Source organism: Dipteris shenzhenensis, chromosome 33 (genome assembly GCF_047967505.1).
Source record: "Dipteris shenzhenensis isolate YYH24624 ecotype China chromosome 33, Dip_SZ_1.0, whole genome shotgun sequence".
Taxonomy (NCBI): domain Eukaryota; kingdom Viridiplantae; phylum Streptophyta; class Polypodiopsida; order Gleicheniales; family Dipteridaceae; genus Dipteris; species Dipteris shenzhenensis.
In genome coordinates this window covers 22628584-22646639 of record NC_141628.1, presented here as the reverse complement: position 1 = coordinate 22646639, position 18056 = coordinate 22628584, and the positions used below count along the sequence as shown (strand labels likewise).

Sequence of the window (18056 nt, the reverse complement as noted above, 5' to 3'; positions counted from 1 at the left end):
GCACGCTCAGCTACATACCCGGGCTCTGATACCAGTTGAGAGTGCTCTCAATGGAAGCAAGAACGAAAGAGGGAGAGAGAGAAACAAAGAGCCACACAAGTTTTGGTGGGTGCAAAACCCCCTAATTTTCTTGAGCTTCAAGCATTCACGCACGCTCAGCTACATCACCCGGGCTCTAATACCAGTTGAGAGTGCTCTCAACGGAAGTAAGAACGGAAGAGGGAGAGAGAGAAACAGAGAGCTACACAAGTTTTGGTGGGTGCAAAACCACCTAATCTTCTTTTTCATTCATTTATATATGTGTTTGAGTATTGTACATAACCGCGGTAAAGGCACAGTGACCTTTAACCCCCACAGTTGCATGTTGGGACAGAGGTTACACATTGGTCGGGCATAGTGGGACATTGGTCCAGTTTGATTTTTCAAGACATGGGTTAGACTCCCGATTGATGTAGAGGTATGATTAGAGACCCTCTCACATCTTTGGGGTGCTGGCCTGAGGATGGCAGAGATTGAGGCAGCTATCCCAAAGTCTTGGTGAGCAGGTCTTCAGAGTTTCACACCAGCATAGTGGTTGGGCCAAGTCTCAGGGACAGAGGTACCTCTTCGAATTCAACTATGCCCCCTCCCTCCCATTCTCAGCCAAGCCTAGTTCTACAATTTGGTCCAGGTTGCCTCTTGTGGTGTTTGACAGATGGAGATCCCAAGATGGATGGAGCCTTGGATCAGTTAGGGTGGTAGAGGGTCAAAGTAGTGGGCTGTCTGGGCAAGGAGTGGTCGATCGACCCCTCTTGCATCTCAGATCTAGATGCAGCTCGTCACTGGCACTTATGGTTATGGGAGGGTTGTCCCTTCAGTGAGATATAGTGGGACCTAGGCGAGTGGTTCTTGCTATCCAGAGTAGGCAATGTAGAGAGAGTGGAGGAGGTGCCCTTCTTCTCTTATACTACATGCATAGGACATCGCATGCAGCTGGAGGCGATAGGTTGGACTCCGTCGAGAGAGAGGCATTGGGCAGCGTAGCAGGTACCTTGAGAGGTGAGATCCAGGTTCTAGACACACCTCTGGTCTACTAGTTTCCAACCGCAGAAGATCTCCTACTTTTTTGGGATGATAGCACATGGAGGCCTTTTTGTTGGCCCTTGGTTAGAGTAGATGCGGGTGGATGGTAGCTACTATAGATGCACGATTGGGACTTTAGAGATGATCCCCCAGTGCCTTTGGAGCTACCCAACAGCATAGAGGATATGGTGAGGAGTGCTTCGGATCATGGCGAGGCTTCAAGGCACGCAGAGGGACTTCACTTGGGGCATGGCTGCTTGGTTGTCAGAGGGTGGCCATGCCTTAAAGATTACATTATAGTGGCATTAACCATTTTACATAAGATGGTCGGCATAGTGTTATTATATGCTCAAAATTAGTGTCAACATTTGTCAGTGCATTTCCAAGCATTTGCTCCACCAACATACCAATTGCAAAAATAAGAAGGTAGTTATTGCATGGTTGGGAGTCGCATATTCATGACTTAATGGGAAATTTCACCCCTCTTAGCTGCAAAGGCTTTATTTTGCCTATTTGCCATCTTTGAAACTATTGAGTCAAATGCCTAGGTTAGCCACTCATAAGCCAACACGCTTGAGATTGGATCAAAAGTTTCATCCAAAAGTGCCGTTAAAGCCTTATGGACTATGCTCGATGATCAAACCATACCTAGTTTGGCATGTATAGTGGCCTAGGGGGAGTGATTTCTATGAAAGCTCATATTTCTTTGATCGACCACTTTGGGTGTCTTGGGCCAGCTTGTTCACCTATATGCTCTCCATCCTGTATATTATCTATCCCAAAATCTGTACGTTCGAAATGTGTGGAGGAGGTCTGTGTCTCCTCATCAAAGAACCCGTGGAGGAGTCTATATGCTTCTGTCAAAATGACTTACCCCTGTTCATTTGGGACTTGAGATCTCCTTGATAGGTTGAGTCAAGGCAAATATGTGTGTGTATGCTTGTCCATGTGTGACCACTAGGTGTGTAGGTGATAGGTATGGTTGATGATATGGTTTGTGTGATGGAGAAATCTATGAAGAGATTTATGGATTTAGAGATGATCTCTTGATCACATAGGTGATGTCACTTCATCTTGTATCTTGTGCTTACTTAAGGCACATTTCTCCATGAACAAAATTATGCTCTGATTATGTTGATTTCTTCCTCTCTGGCATCATTTGTATTCAAGACTCCATAGCTACTCTCATTCCTCTATAGCCTGGGTGGTGGTATGATCTCCAACATCTACATCTACCTCACTCAAGTGTGTTGCTCCTTTCACCCAACTATCTATTGTAGTAGTGATTAGCATTGTTGTGGTTGCACCAAACCTATCTATAGTGTTTGCCACCTGAGTTGAGCCACTTTGTTCAAGAACCCAAGTTGGTCCACCTTGGCCTACAACATTTGCATCATCTTCTATGTTTTTTCTCCTTGGAGGCATGCCAAGATGCTATATGAGCTAGTCCAAAACCTGAAGTAGTGCCCGAATTTGCTTGAGGATTGCTAATCATTGTTGCAGAATGCCTTGTTCTCCCTCTCCTACTCATCATTATTTGATTAGGTTTAGATAGCCACTTCTACTAGATTCTAAGGCTAAACAGCTCGAAGGAGAGCAGCTTGATGTAAAAGAAGTACAAGAGTAAACTCAAATATATTGTATTGTCAAAAGTTATAAAGGACACAAAGTCCAACTTGAAAAGATAGTCAACTCAGACTTTGTAGTACTTTTTTTGGAAGTCTTTGCTTCATTGTTATAAATCTCCATAAGGTTTCCAACTCTATCAAACCACTTGTGATTCATAGAGACTTTTGACTGCCTCCACTTTGTGTGTTTTTGTGCAACTGTTAAATGGTCAAGGATTTGCCTTCTTCTTTTCTTTTGTGCCATATTGTTGGCAATTTTAACTTTTGATAATGAAACTTTTTTCTAGATTTGCAACCTTTGAAGTATACCTCTAAAGAACCACTAAAATAATTCTATGAGACTATTTGCCTTATGTGCTCCTTCGAAATGCTTTGTATGTAAAAAAAAAGCATTTCTAGCTATGTAATAAGACTTTTCCATTCCTTGTGTGGACCATATTGTAGGGCATCCATACTTTTTGACATAATATGGAAGGTGGTTATGTAGAATATGCTGCAATCACAAAAAATATTAAGTCATTACTTTGTAGACCATGTTTGAAAGTACAAACTATGCATACAAAATCAATTAGTTCAACTTACCATGTAGTGTGTTATGTTGTAGCTTGTTTATGCTTGTTTCATTGATTTTCCAAAAGCTTTAAGCTCCTCCTCTAATGCATGATGATCGCTCTTGGTCCATGTCTTTTTTTCACAAAGCTAGAAAAGCTTGTTTAAGGATTTCCATACATTTGCTTTAACATTTCAAGCAACACCATCTACCATATCACTTTAACTACATTATGCACATGCTTCATATCTTGATCGTCTACCAAGCTTCCCTTCTCTTTATGGTTCTCATAAAAACCTTCTTGCTTTGACTCCACCAATTGATGGCTTGATAGGAACATCCTTTCCATTTGAGGACTTTTTTATGTCTCTTATGATTTGAACATCTCCTCCATCGAGACCCATGTCCGATAATACTTTTTCTAATGCAACAATTGATTTTTTCCTATGCTTTTCTGGTTGAAGTTTCCAAGAAAATCCAATATATAAAAAGACTAACTTTTTGATTCTTCTACATACAGCATGCAAAGTGCATATATGTACATTGCACAAAGGAATATCAAGAACTTCTGTGAATGTGGGATCAATCTTATCCCTATTAGAGCTCTTCTCCACCATTTAGGATCCATGACATTGGCTAGCTCCTTGCAATAAAGGCATGGAGATTTTGAATTACTCCTTGCTTATGTTGAACATGCATTTGAGGGTCTTGAGGTCCCCTCCCATATGCCAATCAACCTTGGAACTTGGTTTTTGATGACTTCTGGTATTTTTGTATGGTGAAACACCCAAAATAAGGTTTGGTGGTCCTCTGTCTTTACTTGCCATTGAGAAATGAAACTCCATTGAAGCATCAAGATATAATAAATGAAATCAAATAGCAACGTATTTGAAAAATGAAAAATGATTTTAAGTGAAAGTTTACATTTACCTCAAATACTCCCACCCACCAAATGTGCTTCTATGATTGTACACTGAAATGCTTTGAGTTTTCTTTTGTTATTAATGTGTCAAGTTCCCTATTCATAAGTGTGATGGTCACTCTTTCAATCTTTTCTATTTAACAATTTCACATTCATCCAAATCCTATGCCTTTCTTGTACATATGCTTATAAATTGTGGAATTCTCTCATCCCAATCTTCTCATCCAACATTGACTGTATGTCTACCTTTGAGTTATATGGCATAACTGCTTGATGCATCATAGAGAGTCTCTTAACAATTTCAAGCAATTATATGTCATAACTGTTTGATGCTTTATAAAGAGTCTCCTAACAATCCCCTCAACTAATTCATTCATGTAGTGTATTCCTTGATATTATGACTATTTCCCTTGATGCACCAAATCAAGGCACTATTCGATCAACAAAAAGTTTAGCCACTATAGCTACATTATTTTTGGTAATCACCACTACTTTTGACCATTTCATGAAATCAATAGCTACTAGGATGTATACATTTCCTGATGAAGATGCTATTGGAATTGGCCCCATCAGGTTATACATAACTTTTAACATGATCATGGCTATTGTTTACTAGAGTGGGACCAATACCCAACCAAAATGATTTTTGGGATGTCATCTACCCCACAAAGTAGTCTTCTAAAAGATGACTCGTGGAGTTCCTGTAAAATTAAAGGGATCTCATTCATTACCATGCATTGATGATACAGTCGCTCAGGCCCCCTTCTGTAAGGCATGCCCCTATAACACTAAACTAGCTTGTGCTTTTAACCTATCCCCATGGAAAATTTTTGGTGCAGAATAGTCAAATACTAGTGTGGATTAGTATCAATTTGAATAAATCTTCTCTTGGCCAACTTGATTACTCTTTGCTTATTTGCACAAAACCTTTTGGCTCCTTGTATCGTTTAATTAATGCATTGTCACCTATCTAGCATCCCAACACCAATAGTAACATAGGTGGTTTAGTTCAAAGCTTGTGATTGGACTCCTCCAAGGTAACTTTCCATTTCATAAACCTACAAGAGGTTTTAACTTGTTTATCATTGACTTCAAAGCTTCACTTTTGACAACGAAGATGGTTTTTAATTTCAATGTATACTAATGCAACTTCCAAGTTGAATGGATGATAGCCAAGCATAGCCTCTCTACTCAAGTATACCATGACTCTACAGATAGAATTTTTTGACAATATAAAATAATGGGATGCTACATTTTCAAATCATGACAGTGGTCTAAAGACATGCTATTGTATGTGGCCCTCCTACTGTAAAAACAAAAAGTCCCTATCAAACCAAAATTGGAACTTTCTCAAACATCAATTTGAGCTCTTGAAAGGCTTGGTCTTGGTCCCTTCCCAAATCAAACTCTTTGTTTTTCTTTTGTAATTGAAAAAGTGGTAAGGTTTTGGCAGCGTATTCCTTAATAAAGTGACTACAATATCCAAACCTTCCAAAAATATCTAATCAACTAAGGGATACTATGTGAAACAGGTAGCTCCCTTATCCTTTTAACTTTTTCTAGATCAATTGCAATCCTTATATAATTGGTAATTGTCCCGATAATACTCCATAAAGGACTTCGAGATGCAATTGTTAGGATTAGACCAATTGAATGGTTTCAACAATTCACAAGTACTTTCCTTAATTGTTAAATATTATTTGAGGGTGTTGTTCTCAGAGTAAGATCATCAATGCAAATCTTCATGTTATCAAAAATCCGATTCACAACTAAATCATTCATGAATCTTTGGTAAGTTTTCAAGTGTTGGGTGGATTCCCTTAAAGTCTTGGCAAGTCCCTAGAAACACATTGACAAATCCTTGCACATATGTATGAGCTATTTCTACAGATTGAAATGAAGGTGCGCTTTGATTTGAATGTTCTTAACCCCCTCAAGAATTCCTAGGTTGATGGTACTCACATCAACCTCCCTTAATATGGGCTCCTTATCGTAAGGGGTATTGAAAATAATCTGTTCCATGTCACTCTGGAAGATCCAACATATATCTCCTACCCAAAGTCACTTGGAGTCAATCTAAAGTCATCATCCATTATTGAATTATAGTCCCTATTGGACAACTCTACTTGGAGTTTTGGGATAGGCATTGATTATTATTTAATTCTTGTCTCAGCCTAGAATTATATTTATGGTGGGGAATGGTAGTTTGACATCAAACCTAATTATCCATGGTTGTGATCAATTTTCTACCATTTGAAGCCCATGGAAGTCACACATCATGACCAATCTAGAGACTCCCACTCTAACTTGGTACATTCATTTGCCATTTGAAGGGTCTAGAAAGCATAACTTGAGATTTTAAGGCCTAGCTTCTTGTAAGTCTCAAAATTAATGACATTCACTACTGAACCTCCTACCATATCTCCTATATGGTTTGACCCTTGATTGTAATACAAATCAAGGGGGATACTCTGCAGTCATCAAGGCAATCGTAGTAACTTTTAATGATAGGGATGTATCGATACTATGCATTATTCTTCTGAATAGTATCCTCACTATCTAATGAAAGTTCACATACAGCATCATGGCTTGAAGCATCATCATTGACACATGTACTTTCATATGGTTTGCAATTAGGCTAGGGCCTCCTTACATAGGTAGACGACGTTTTCATGCGTAGATCTTTTGGATTTCTATTTCTTTACCATCGATTTGAAATCTTTCTCATTCAAGGGTGGGATTTTCATTTGACTATGAACTCCCTAATTCATCAAGTTAACAACATTGGGTATACTAAGTATTTCTACTGGCTTTTTATTGAATAATTCTTCTCTATCGTCCTTTCTTTTAGCTTTGGATCTAGTCATGATGTACACTTATTTGTTGTGAATGGCATCATGAGTTTGCATCCCACAAAGCTTATTGGCATCAAGTTTGATGTAAATACTCCTTTGACTGAATTCCCTTTAGATCTCGCATGGACTCTCAATCCTATTTGAGTGGTTTCATGCAATGATTACTCAATCTAGGTTCAGTCTTGGTAGCATCATAAAACTTTTTCCTACAAATCTCTTCTTTGTGACTAGACTTTTATGAATAATCATAGTGAACATTAGGGCAATCATAGCCACAATGCCCAATCACTTTGCAAGCTTGGCACATAACCCCAACATTTTGAACATAAGGCCTTCTTCCATCTATATTGTGTACCTTTTTAAGAACATTCACATTAGCTATCAAAGATTTAGATTGTTTGATGGAAGTTCATAATCATGTCCTTTAACTCATTCATTGATTTCTCATAAAGTGGAATGGGATATGTTTGGTGAGGGTGCTAAATCAGGGTTCACAGGTGTAAGGTGTACTAGTGTAAGAACTGTTGTAGGAGCCCCTATTTGACTAGGTTATTCTCCCACTCCCATCATGACATTGTAGTGTCTCTATTTAGCCATTGCACTAGCAATGGCATCTACCAATTTTGCAGTTTTCTCTTCTCACAAACTTTTGAATTTGTTCTTGATCTCAACTTTGCAACAATAACAAAAGCTCCTAAATTTGAGCTACAAGTCAAAAGTTATTACAAAAATAGTGACTACTACATTTTCTTGGGGATGTGCGATTGCTTTTTTTATCTGCATACTTTTTACCCATGCCTGCACTGGCCTATCTACCATTAGTTCCATAATACAAATTCAATTTATATCTTAATGCTCAATTTATATCTTAATGCAAAGAAAGATCTAGTCCTAGCATACAGAACATAGCCTAAGATATACATGGTATCAGTTTCACCTAGTTCCTATCACTAGCAGTTCAAAATCAGGGTCCTTGAAAATTTTCCCTATCATTTTTGCCCACCCCCCTCAACTGGAGACTCATGTCCAGTAGCATCTTTTTATTATGCCTTGTTATCATCTTGGATCAAAAGGAAATAAACCCTTCCTTTTGTACTGATTACATTGGCTCAAGCAACCTAGATCCAAGTATATTAGGGTCTGTTGGAAAAACATCACATGCTACCTTTACCTGCTCATCTTCTAAGATTCCTTCATTACAAATGATCTAAAAAGTATATTTCTAACCCTCTGCTCTTGCATTGGAGTTGCTACAATAGGCTTGTTCCTTGCTCTTCATCATCATCCTCATTGTCCTCATAACTCATTTGTACTGGCACTACCTCTTTATCACTATGGGGTTGATATGGCTTGCCCATCCTCTTGTCTACCTCCAGCTTGTGTAGAGACTTCATCTTGTTAATTAGCCCTACCTCATTGACTTGCTACATAAATGCATCCCAAGCATCTACCTCTCGATCATGTTGATCATCTATCATGTTCAAATGATCTTCTTTCTTGTTGGAAATATAAATCACCTTCTTCTCCTCTTCCTCAGCATAAACATCACCTCATTTTTAGCATGCATGCTCGATTCTTCTTCAAGGGCTCTTGGATCTTCTTCTAATTGAACCTTATACCCATAAGAGCTCTCTGCTTCTTTTTCATCACCCCCTTCAAGCATCTTTGGCTCCACGTCATTAGCCTTTGCTAAATATGATTCCTCATCTATGATCCGAGAGTCCAAAGTGTCATCAAGCACTCCTTCAGCACCTTCTATAAACTACTCTATAGCACCTATCATTGGTAACGGCAAAATATATTTGTCACATCCCATCACATCATTGGTCTCCTCTGGATTCACATCATATCCAATTGCATGATTGCCATTGTCAACCTATGGAAATGATATATTGGAAAGAATTCACTGCTTGGTGTATAAGGCAATGCAGACACATCCAAATAAGGCTTTACAAGCTTTGATGAATAAGAATACTCCCCTTGTAAACTAGACACATTGATCAAACCCAACAGATGCATTTTCCATTGCTTGGCATGCAATCTCAATATCTTCATTAAATAGATGAGGATTCTTCAATTCTACCTTCAACCTGAGATCCGTCTGTTAGTAATATTGGCCTATAAAGAGCCTTGGTGTGGTCCTAACCCTCTCATGGTACCTTGGTAGTATGGAAAAATTAAGGGGCACAAGGAGGCCCTTGATGCGCAATGGACACGTGTACAAGATTATCCCATAAGCATGGGATTCACCTATGGTACTTGGTATAAAATGAAGAAAGTAATCCCCTCTCTCACATCCTAGCCGGCTCTTTTGGTGGATGTGAGAGAGGCTTGCATGGCTATGGGACGGGGATTGGGACCCTCGTAGCCGGTGCTTCCTTGGGCTGCCATGTGGCAACCAACACTGGCATGAGCCCAGCAAACAAATCTCTCGATCTTTAACACTTCGGGTGGGACTTCAGGACGCAGAGAAGCATTCAGCAAAGTGGTTCAAGTAGTGGTCCACTTCTTGTTGATTGGGCACTTGTTGGTGGTTACACAACTCCTTCCAGATTTGATTAGGATCCCTTTCATATGCATACAGGACCAAAAATGTAGTTGTCGAGAGGATTGCATGGAGTTTGTAGAATTAGATGCACAAAGTCAAAAACAACAGTACTGTTGACTTGAGCAGAGCTATAGTAATTGCTTAGTTTAGCAGATTATTCAAAAATTTCATCCAAGTACAACCCGAGGATTTTAGATTTTTGTAGACTTTGACTAACTAGTGTTTGGAGGATTGTTCTCAAGTGTCCCTTTGGATCTTTTAGGCCATAAACAAGTCAAAAACACTCTTGGTGAGGAGAGAAAGATATGCAGTGAGGAGAAAAGTGCATTTGCATCAAGGAACAAGAGGTTAGCAAATTTTGGAGGACCCCAAGAGGCTGCAATGGATTTTGAGCTAGTGAAGCATGAACATTGGAACCAAGACAAGTCCACCTACTAAGGAGAACTTGACATAGAAGAAGACCTGGCCACATGCAGAGAGAGATGGCTTCTCACTATCATGTTGACACAAGGAGCTTGAACAAAACTCTAAATCCATATCTTTGCTTCACCTTGTAGACAATAGCCTATTATTTGCAAAAGAACTCTGAGTCTATCTTTGCCTTTTAGTAGTGCTGTGAACTCCAAGTATTTGATGGATTGAGAAGCATCCTTATTATCCATGATATAGAAAGTGACTCATTAGGAAACAAATCTATTAACCCTATGGTCTCAACCTTGAGTCAAGTCATAATCTAGACAGCATGCTTTTTAATGTCTCAATTCGCTATTGCATGGTATCATGTTGCTTCCTCAATTTGGGCCTATGGTCTCACTTACTCATCCTCTTTCAACCTCAAAGGTCACCACTAGATTTCTTATAGTAGAGAGCATAGCGTAGGTTGACTTGCACTCTGTACAAGACTTTTGGAGGTCAACCACAAGTTCTTTGGAGTCTTGCTCTGAGCCCATAAGGGCTGCTTTACAAAAGGATTGATGAAATCCTCGCTCATGATGGCAAGTGCTTGAGAATCTCAAATCAAGGCTTGCTCCTTGTATTTGGCTAGTCAATTTTTTGGGTAATAGGTATTAGTTTCCCATTGCACCTTTTTCAAGGAATTCTTGTGATGGATCGTTAGTCAGGTCCTCCAAGAATTTGTGAGCTGACAAGTCCTCACTAGACTCAAAGATGACAAGTCCTCACTAGACTCAAAGTCATAAAATAAAACATCACGATCTTGCTCTGCCTTTCTTAATTGCTCACCCTATTTGGTGAAGGAGAGTAGTAGATAAATGCTTCCTCATGTTGTGAAAGCCTCTTCGTATCTTTTGTATCGATTACTGAAGGGGCTAACAACATCTCTGCCTCAGGTAGAGGGTCAGATTATATAAAGTTAGGCAACAAAAAGGAAGAGACATTTGAACAGGAATCATCAAAACCCCCAAATCCTATGTCATTGCAGATGTCATTGCTTCCCTTGATTGGTTTTATCATTCTTCTCAACACTCATAGGCTCCTCCCCCATCATATGCCATATGGTGAAATCCAATGTCTTGAGGTCACAGATACTTGGAGTTTGAAGCACATTTGAGAATACATTGCTATCACATTTGATGATAGTGACTTTTTCTTCAACTAAATGGTAAATAGTAAGGAGGTGACTTGAAGCAACATCAATGCTTGACAAATGGAAGCCTCCTTGTATCTTGGCCATTCATACTGATATGGAATACATTTAAAAGTTGTTGAAGTGTGATATCATTTATGAAAGGGTTTAAAATTTATAGATTTAGTAGTTTTGAAGTTCACAAGCAATGAGCCTATATTAGTTTGTCGGATCTTTTAAAATGTTGGTTGTTAATAAAATTAGTAGTTTTAAAGTTGACAAGAAATTAGTATATATAGTTTTTTTGAATCTTTAAAATGTTAATTGTCAATAAATTTATTAGTTTTAAAGTTCACAAGCTAGTCTATATTATTTTTTTAAATCTCTTAAAATGTTGATTGCTTTTTGGAAAAGTGTCATGGTAAATTATTTTCATGCTTTATAGTATGCAATCATGGTGATAGATTTGAATATTGGTTCCTAGATTTAATAGAAATAAGCTAATATATTTTATTGCCCAATATTTGATCCCTAAATTGTGTTAAACCTCACTTTTGACTTTTAAAGAATCCAGAATTAGCTATATAAAGGCCCTAGGGCTAAAAATAGCCCTACACTCAACATCTTCAAACCTCAACTCACATCAGCTACAGTCTATATGCACATTGACATTTTCAATATGCACATGAGATCGATGTGGTAGCTACAGTAGTCTATATGCACATTGACATTTTCAAAGATGTTGTTGATTACATCAATGAAAATGTTAGACCTTTCATGATTTGGTTAGGCATAGATAGAGTAGACTGGGTTCCCGTTAATCTCCTTTTGGAGAGTCGCATTACTAATCCTAGTTTTAGAAATAGGATGCAGAGAATATCTAAATCCTTGAGTCCAAAAAATTATTGGAAAATATCAAAGGAGGAGGAGTTGGATCTCTAGATGGGGTTTGTAGGAACCCGTTTTGTATCCTTACCTATAGCATAATGGAGGACACCTTGCACCTCCATTTATATAGGAAGTGCGTACTCTTCTTGCAGCAGAGCAAAAAACAGACTCGAAGAAAATGTAAATGTGATTGCCAAAGCCAGCCTCACCTTGGAGTGGTCGAGCAAAAAACTGAATAAAGGGAAGCACATTGTAGAGGTAAAAAAATCAACTGGCTTAGAGGTTGTGGTCCCTCAAGAAGTAGCGAGTACATCCTCCATGGGGCAGCTTGCCATGGCAGAAGGGAAAGAAGAGTAAGGAGAGGAAGAAGAAGAGGAGGGTATGATGGAAGAGGTTTTAATGCAAACTCTTTCGTATGTTTTGATTGAAAACAGAGAATATTTGTTTCTAATTGACATTCTTTGAAGTTTAGGGGCACTCTCTGCTTGGGAGAGTAATATTGGCTAGATAGCTATGGCTTCTTTTCGTGGCTTTTGCAGAGACTCATTGTTGATGTTGCTCCTTGACAAGCTCCGATAGAGTCTTTCTAGCCATCCGGACATATATAAAACCATAGATGGAGATTAAATTACACCCCTCTTTCTACTTTGCCCCTACAACAGGCAAAACATTGGAATCTTTGGATTCACAGGGGCTGGCTTACTTGCGCTGGATGGCAATTAGCTTGCTTGAAGGCCCAAGCAATTGCTTCAAAAGACCCAATGAGGTCCTTCTGCTTGTCGTTGATGGCCAGTGCGATGGGAACATACATATTGACAATGGAGCCATCTTTGAGCCTAAGGAAGTTGAAGTGTAGAGGCTACAGGTATTCAGCCTAGTGCATGAATCCCTTGAGGGGGCTGGCCCATCCCTCGCTTATCCCTCGCTTACAACATGAACCCATCTAGGTGGACAAGTTTGTTCTCTAGGGGGCCAAGGAGCTCGACAAGGTGAAGGGGAGAAGAGGGCAGAATGGGTGGGAAGGAGGGGGGGTTTGCGAGAGGCCTTGGGGGGGAGGGGCGAGCATGGAGCTTGAAGAGCGAGAAGGGGGAAGGGGCGAGCATGGAGCTTGAAGAGCGGGAAGGGGCTTGAAGGAAGTTGGTTCGGAGGGGAAAGCCCCGATAGGGACCGGTAACCATCGCCATAGCCAAAGGTCATTGAGGGCAACTTTGCGTGAAATACCATAGATTGCTAAATGCACTATTAGTACTAATCGCATCTACTCCTAGTGAACACCCAGTCACTAATAGACCAGTGCTTCATCCATGCCGACCACCATGCCTTTCCTAGGAGGTACTCCTCCAACCAATCACAAAAAAGACTACAAAAACGTCAAAGTTGGGGGCATGCACCAAAATGAAATAAATAAACATGAATTTTCGCTTCTACTAGCGTTGACTTCACGTAAGCCAAAAAAAAACCCTAAGGAAGCACAAATCAACAAATCATCACGTCACAAATCATAGGCTTAGAGGCATTTAGAAACCCTAACCGAGAGCAATTACGTTGCCTTGCTTCCCAGCCTAGCTTCATCATGTCTTACGACGATGTAGAAATCGAGGACATGGAGTGGAACGAGACCCTTCAGGCTTTCACGTATCCTTGCCCTTGCGGTGACCTCTTCCAGATCACTCGTGCAGATTTGAAACTCGGCGAGGAGATCGCCCGCTGCCCTAGCTGTTCTCTTTACATCACCGTCATCTATAACATGGAAGATTTCCAAGACGAGCCTCCCCTTCCTCCCAAGGAACAACTTCCTCAACCCATCCCTGTGGCTTGATGGACTTTCACAGAGCGTGTGCGTCTCAACCTTCGTTTTTTCTGGATTCCCACACTGTTGGCTGCAAAGATTTTTTTTTGTAAATGAGGTTGTACAGTATTGAGGCTTCTTCTGCCTTTGGGGTTTTCGGTGTTTCTTTTATCTTTATGTGAATCCATGTAAGGCCTAAGGATAATGGTTTACCTTTGATGTTCCCGACACGAGAATTCCCTCCGGGGATATATGTGTGGTGGATGCCCCATTTCCCTTGGACCGTTTAGCCTTGGGAAAATTGTGGTGCATATTTGGCGTTATTCTTGTGTTTTGTTTCCTAAGAAGCCTATTGCAATGGTTTGCGACTTGCAGTTTTGTGGTTTGTATAGCTTTTAACGTTCCAAGGTATTAATAACCTATGCAACTTAGCACTTGTAAATTGCATTAAAGTTTAGAGAACATGTTGTATCGTAATTGTTTGTTCATTTTGAGTAACGGCATTTGTAAGCATTGGCCGTGCCTGTGTGTGAGATATGGTATCCGCTCCCCCCCCCTCTCTCTCTCTCTCTATCTCTCTCAACTGTTTGCGCAATGAAATTATTTCAATCTCACTTTGTTGGTGTTCATAATCTACCATGAATTCGTATGTATAAGGGCTTAGAATCTTTTTCAGTCGGTGAAATAAGTGTTAATGTATAGTTATATTTAAATATTTTCATTGTGTATCAAAATGATAAATATTGGTGTGTTTGTACCTGTGTTATTTAGGATTGGAGCAATCGGGGTGATTTTTGGAAGTTTTTAAAACATAGAGCTTTTCAGGGTTTCGTGCAACTACAGCGAGGCACTTAGAAATTGGTCGTGTTTTTTTTTACAGCTGCCATATATTGAGTGCAATCCTTAAACCAATGAACCACATATGTGGCCTTTAGTTGTGCTTGTACACTTTGACCCAGAGATGAAACTAAGGGTGCTAGACGTGGACTTTGAGGGGTGTAAGATTGCCTCCCAATATGTAATATATGGGCATGGAAAACAATTCATGTGTGGGTTCAATCCCTCATGTATGGCTTGTGATGACATCATAGTTGCACGCCGAAACGGAAATGGGGGAAATGGAAACGGCAGAAACACCGAAAATGGAGACGGAGTTTTCGGCTCAAGCCGAAATGGCAAAAAGAGAACCGGCAATATGGTACAATTTATTTGTAGAAATAAATGTATGAGTGAGGAGTAGGATGAGGAGGGATCAAGGAGGAGGATGAGGAGGAGGAGGAAGAGTATGAAGAGGAGGGGGGGAGAATATGGGGACTCCGGAGAATGAGGGAGAGTATGGGGAGGAAGGAGAAAGAGGAGGGAGAAAGAGGAGGTGGGTTCAATCCCTCATGTATGGCTTGTGATGGCATCATAGTTGTACGCCAAAACAGAAACGGGGGAAATGGGAACGGCAGAAACGCCAAAAATGGAGACGGAGTTTCCGGCCCGAGTCGAAATGGCAAAAAGAGAACGGCAATATGGTACAATCTATTTGTAAAAATAAATTTATGAGTGAGGAGTAGGAGGAGGAGGGCTCAAGGAGGAGGATGGAGAGGGAGAGGAGGAAGAGTATGAAGAGGAGGGGGGGGAGAATATGGGGACTCGGGAGAGTATGAGGGAGAGCTAGTGAATGATGAGAGGAGTTGGAGGATAGAGAGGCTAGGGTAGGGGAGTGGAGAGGCTAGAGTGGGAGAGGGTAGGAGAGTGGAGGGGCTAGAGTAGGAGGATGGAGATGGTAGGAGAGTGGAGAGAGTAGGAGAGTGGAGATGGTAGGAGAGTGGAGAGGGTAGAAAAAGGTAACCAGAAACGTTGTTTCGCTGTTTCGGAAATGGCTGGCTTTTTCGGTCGCACGAAACTGAAAAGATTTTGGATATGCTTTTCCTTATTCTTAGCATATTTGCCTTCTTGGAATTTGAGGCTTTTGCTCTTTGAGCATTCAGAAAAGGCCCTTGACCCTCTGGGGCTTTATTACAGGTTCAAACAGGCAGAAAATAACATTTGGTGCAGAGCCAGTGTGCAGACATAGTCTTGAGACTGTTGCAGTTGCATTGAACAGATATTCTTTTTGGCCTGCCACATTTAAAGTGGAAGTCTAAGTAACGGTGGGTGAGCTTGGCAAAGCGAAAATAATGTCTAATCCATTTTTTGTGCCCTTCTCTAATTTCCACGTTACCTCTTTCTCTCTTTCTATTTCAAGGCAAGGCCCCCTCCCCCCTTCTCTCTCTCTTCTCTCTTCTCCTTGCTGCACATCCAAGTCCTCTCTCTCTCTCTCTCTCTCTCTCTCTCTCTCTCTCTCTCAAGCTGCGCACATGAGGCAGGTCTTATGAATGCTTTAATGAGCATTCATCTTGTTTGGAGGGACTTGTACATTTTGCCTGATTGAAAATGACCCGCAACCATTGCTTGCACCACAGGGTATTTGCATACAGGTTTAAGGAATGAAACCGTCTTTTTAAGTTTTCATTTAGTGGAGTGTGTATTTTACACTAGTTCAATTTACAGAGTTCGGTTAATTGATTAAAACTTTATAATCTCCTTAGCATTAAGTTTGGCAACACCTCAAACCCTTCGTATCTCAAGAGAACTCTCTTGAGGATTTGAAAAGATCCAAGATGGACGACTATAAGGAAGAAGTCATGAGCGATTTGCTTTATCTGATAGATATCGGACCAGCTTTCAATTTTCCAATGGCATGCTGTTAGTTCTCCTCCAAACCAAAGGTAAGCACTAGAAGGCCCAAGACGAGGGTACTAAGGTATGTCACAAGCGTATGGAGATCCGGGGATAATGTACAAGACAAGTATCACTCTAGGTGGGTACTGCAATGTAGACTAGGCTGGTAATTGGTACCAAATTATCTACAACATGATACTAGTTCTCATTGAGGATAACGACCATCTCGTGGCTCAAACAAAAGTAACTGACAATCACCCTTCTTTGATAGAGGCAGGGTATAGTGTTGGCTTGCAAAACAAACCATGTCCAAACGGCTCACATGGGATATGCTAGAGAACATGGATGCCTGTTAATGTTTTGTCAACGCCATCCATAGCTGCACGAAAGGGAATTCTCCAATGAATTCGCAAAAAATCAGTCCAGACTCCCAATTTTGGCTGACCAAGACTGGTATGTTACTTCCAATAGCAAAGAATTGCACACAGTCAACAACTAAACAAAAACCACTCCAAAGCTGAGTCAATTCAGTTGGAAATGGAGGGTAATTGCTCAGCAATAGAAGGCAGCCTGATTTAACAGTAAATCCCAAATATGGACAGCTGCAATGTTGTTTATCTCAGGAAAGAATACAGTCTTATGACTGTAAGTACAAAAGCAAAGTTGAAGTGTGAAAGACAGCCCAGTTCTCAACAGGCAGCCCCCAAATATCAAAGCCTTCCAAAATGGAAGACCAGCAGCCTTGTAAGATGGTGCAAAACTGCTAAGACATATCATAGCAGACCTGTGTATTGACCAGCAAAAGCTGAATGCCTGACCAAAAATAATGGAGGAGCTCTTCTAGATTTGAGGCAGCAGCTGCATCAGTAGATCTTCTTTCAAGAATTTCAGAACATCGCAGGCCGCTTCTGAATGATCATGACGACCTTCCAAAGCTTTGAGCTGGCTGCTCTTTGCTGCTGTGAAGGTTGCTCTACTGCTTTGTGCTGCTGACTAGTGCTTGTTGATGTGCTGCTCCCCACTTGCCTTTGCACTTCCGCTGTGCTGCTTGCTGCTGATAGATTGGCTTGCTTGATGCTTGTGCGCCGCTTAGCTGCAACTTGGTTGATTTCAGCTGTTAACATTTCTAGTGCATTGCAACTGCTCTGCTTGGTTTGTGCTTTACTTTTGTGCAGCTACAGCTCAGCTGCAGCTCCTGGGTGTCGGTTAATTCTGTATAGACAGCAAGTCTAGCTGAAACCCCTAACACCCCCCTCCCACCTGTCACGATTGTACATTCTACACTTCAACATGTTTTGGGGAAATATCTTTTATTGGAAGATATCTCACTCGAATATCATTGGCCTTCAAAGTTAATGAACTCTATATGCATATGCACATGGAGATTCCTCTTTATGCATATGCACATGGTGAATCTCTCAATGTCAAGGCGACAATGATGGTAGCTTTTGTATACTTTGGAAGGAAGAAAATAGATGCTAAAGTACTGAATTAGATGGGCTCACCAAAGGACCCAA

General features: G+C 40.5%; 1 protein-coding gene across 1 annotated transcript; it reads left to right on the top strand.

The window, feature by feature from the left end:
• Positions 1–13546: 13546 nt before the first annotated feature.
• Positions 13547–14209, top strand: LOC147879840 (CSL zinc finger domain-containing protein). Its single transcript, XM_087372039.1, has one exon. The coding sequence runs from the start codon at positions 13612–13614 to the stop codon at positions 13855–13857; it is 246 nt and encodes an 81-aa protein (XP_087228165.1). The 5' UTR covers positions 13547–13611; the 3' UTR covers positions 13858–14209.
• The last annotated feature ends 3847 nt before the right edge of the window (positions 14210–18056 follow it).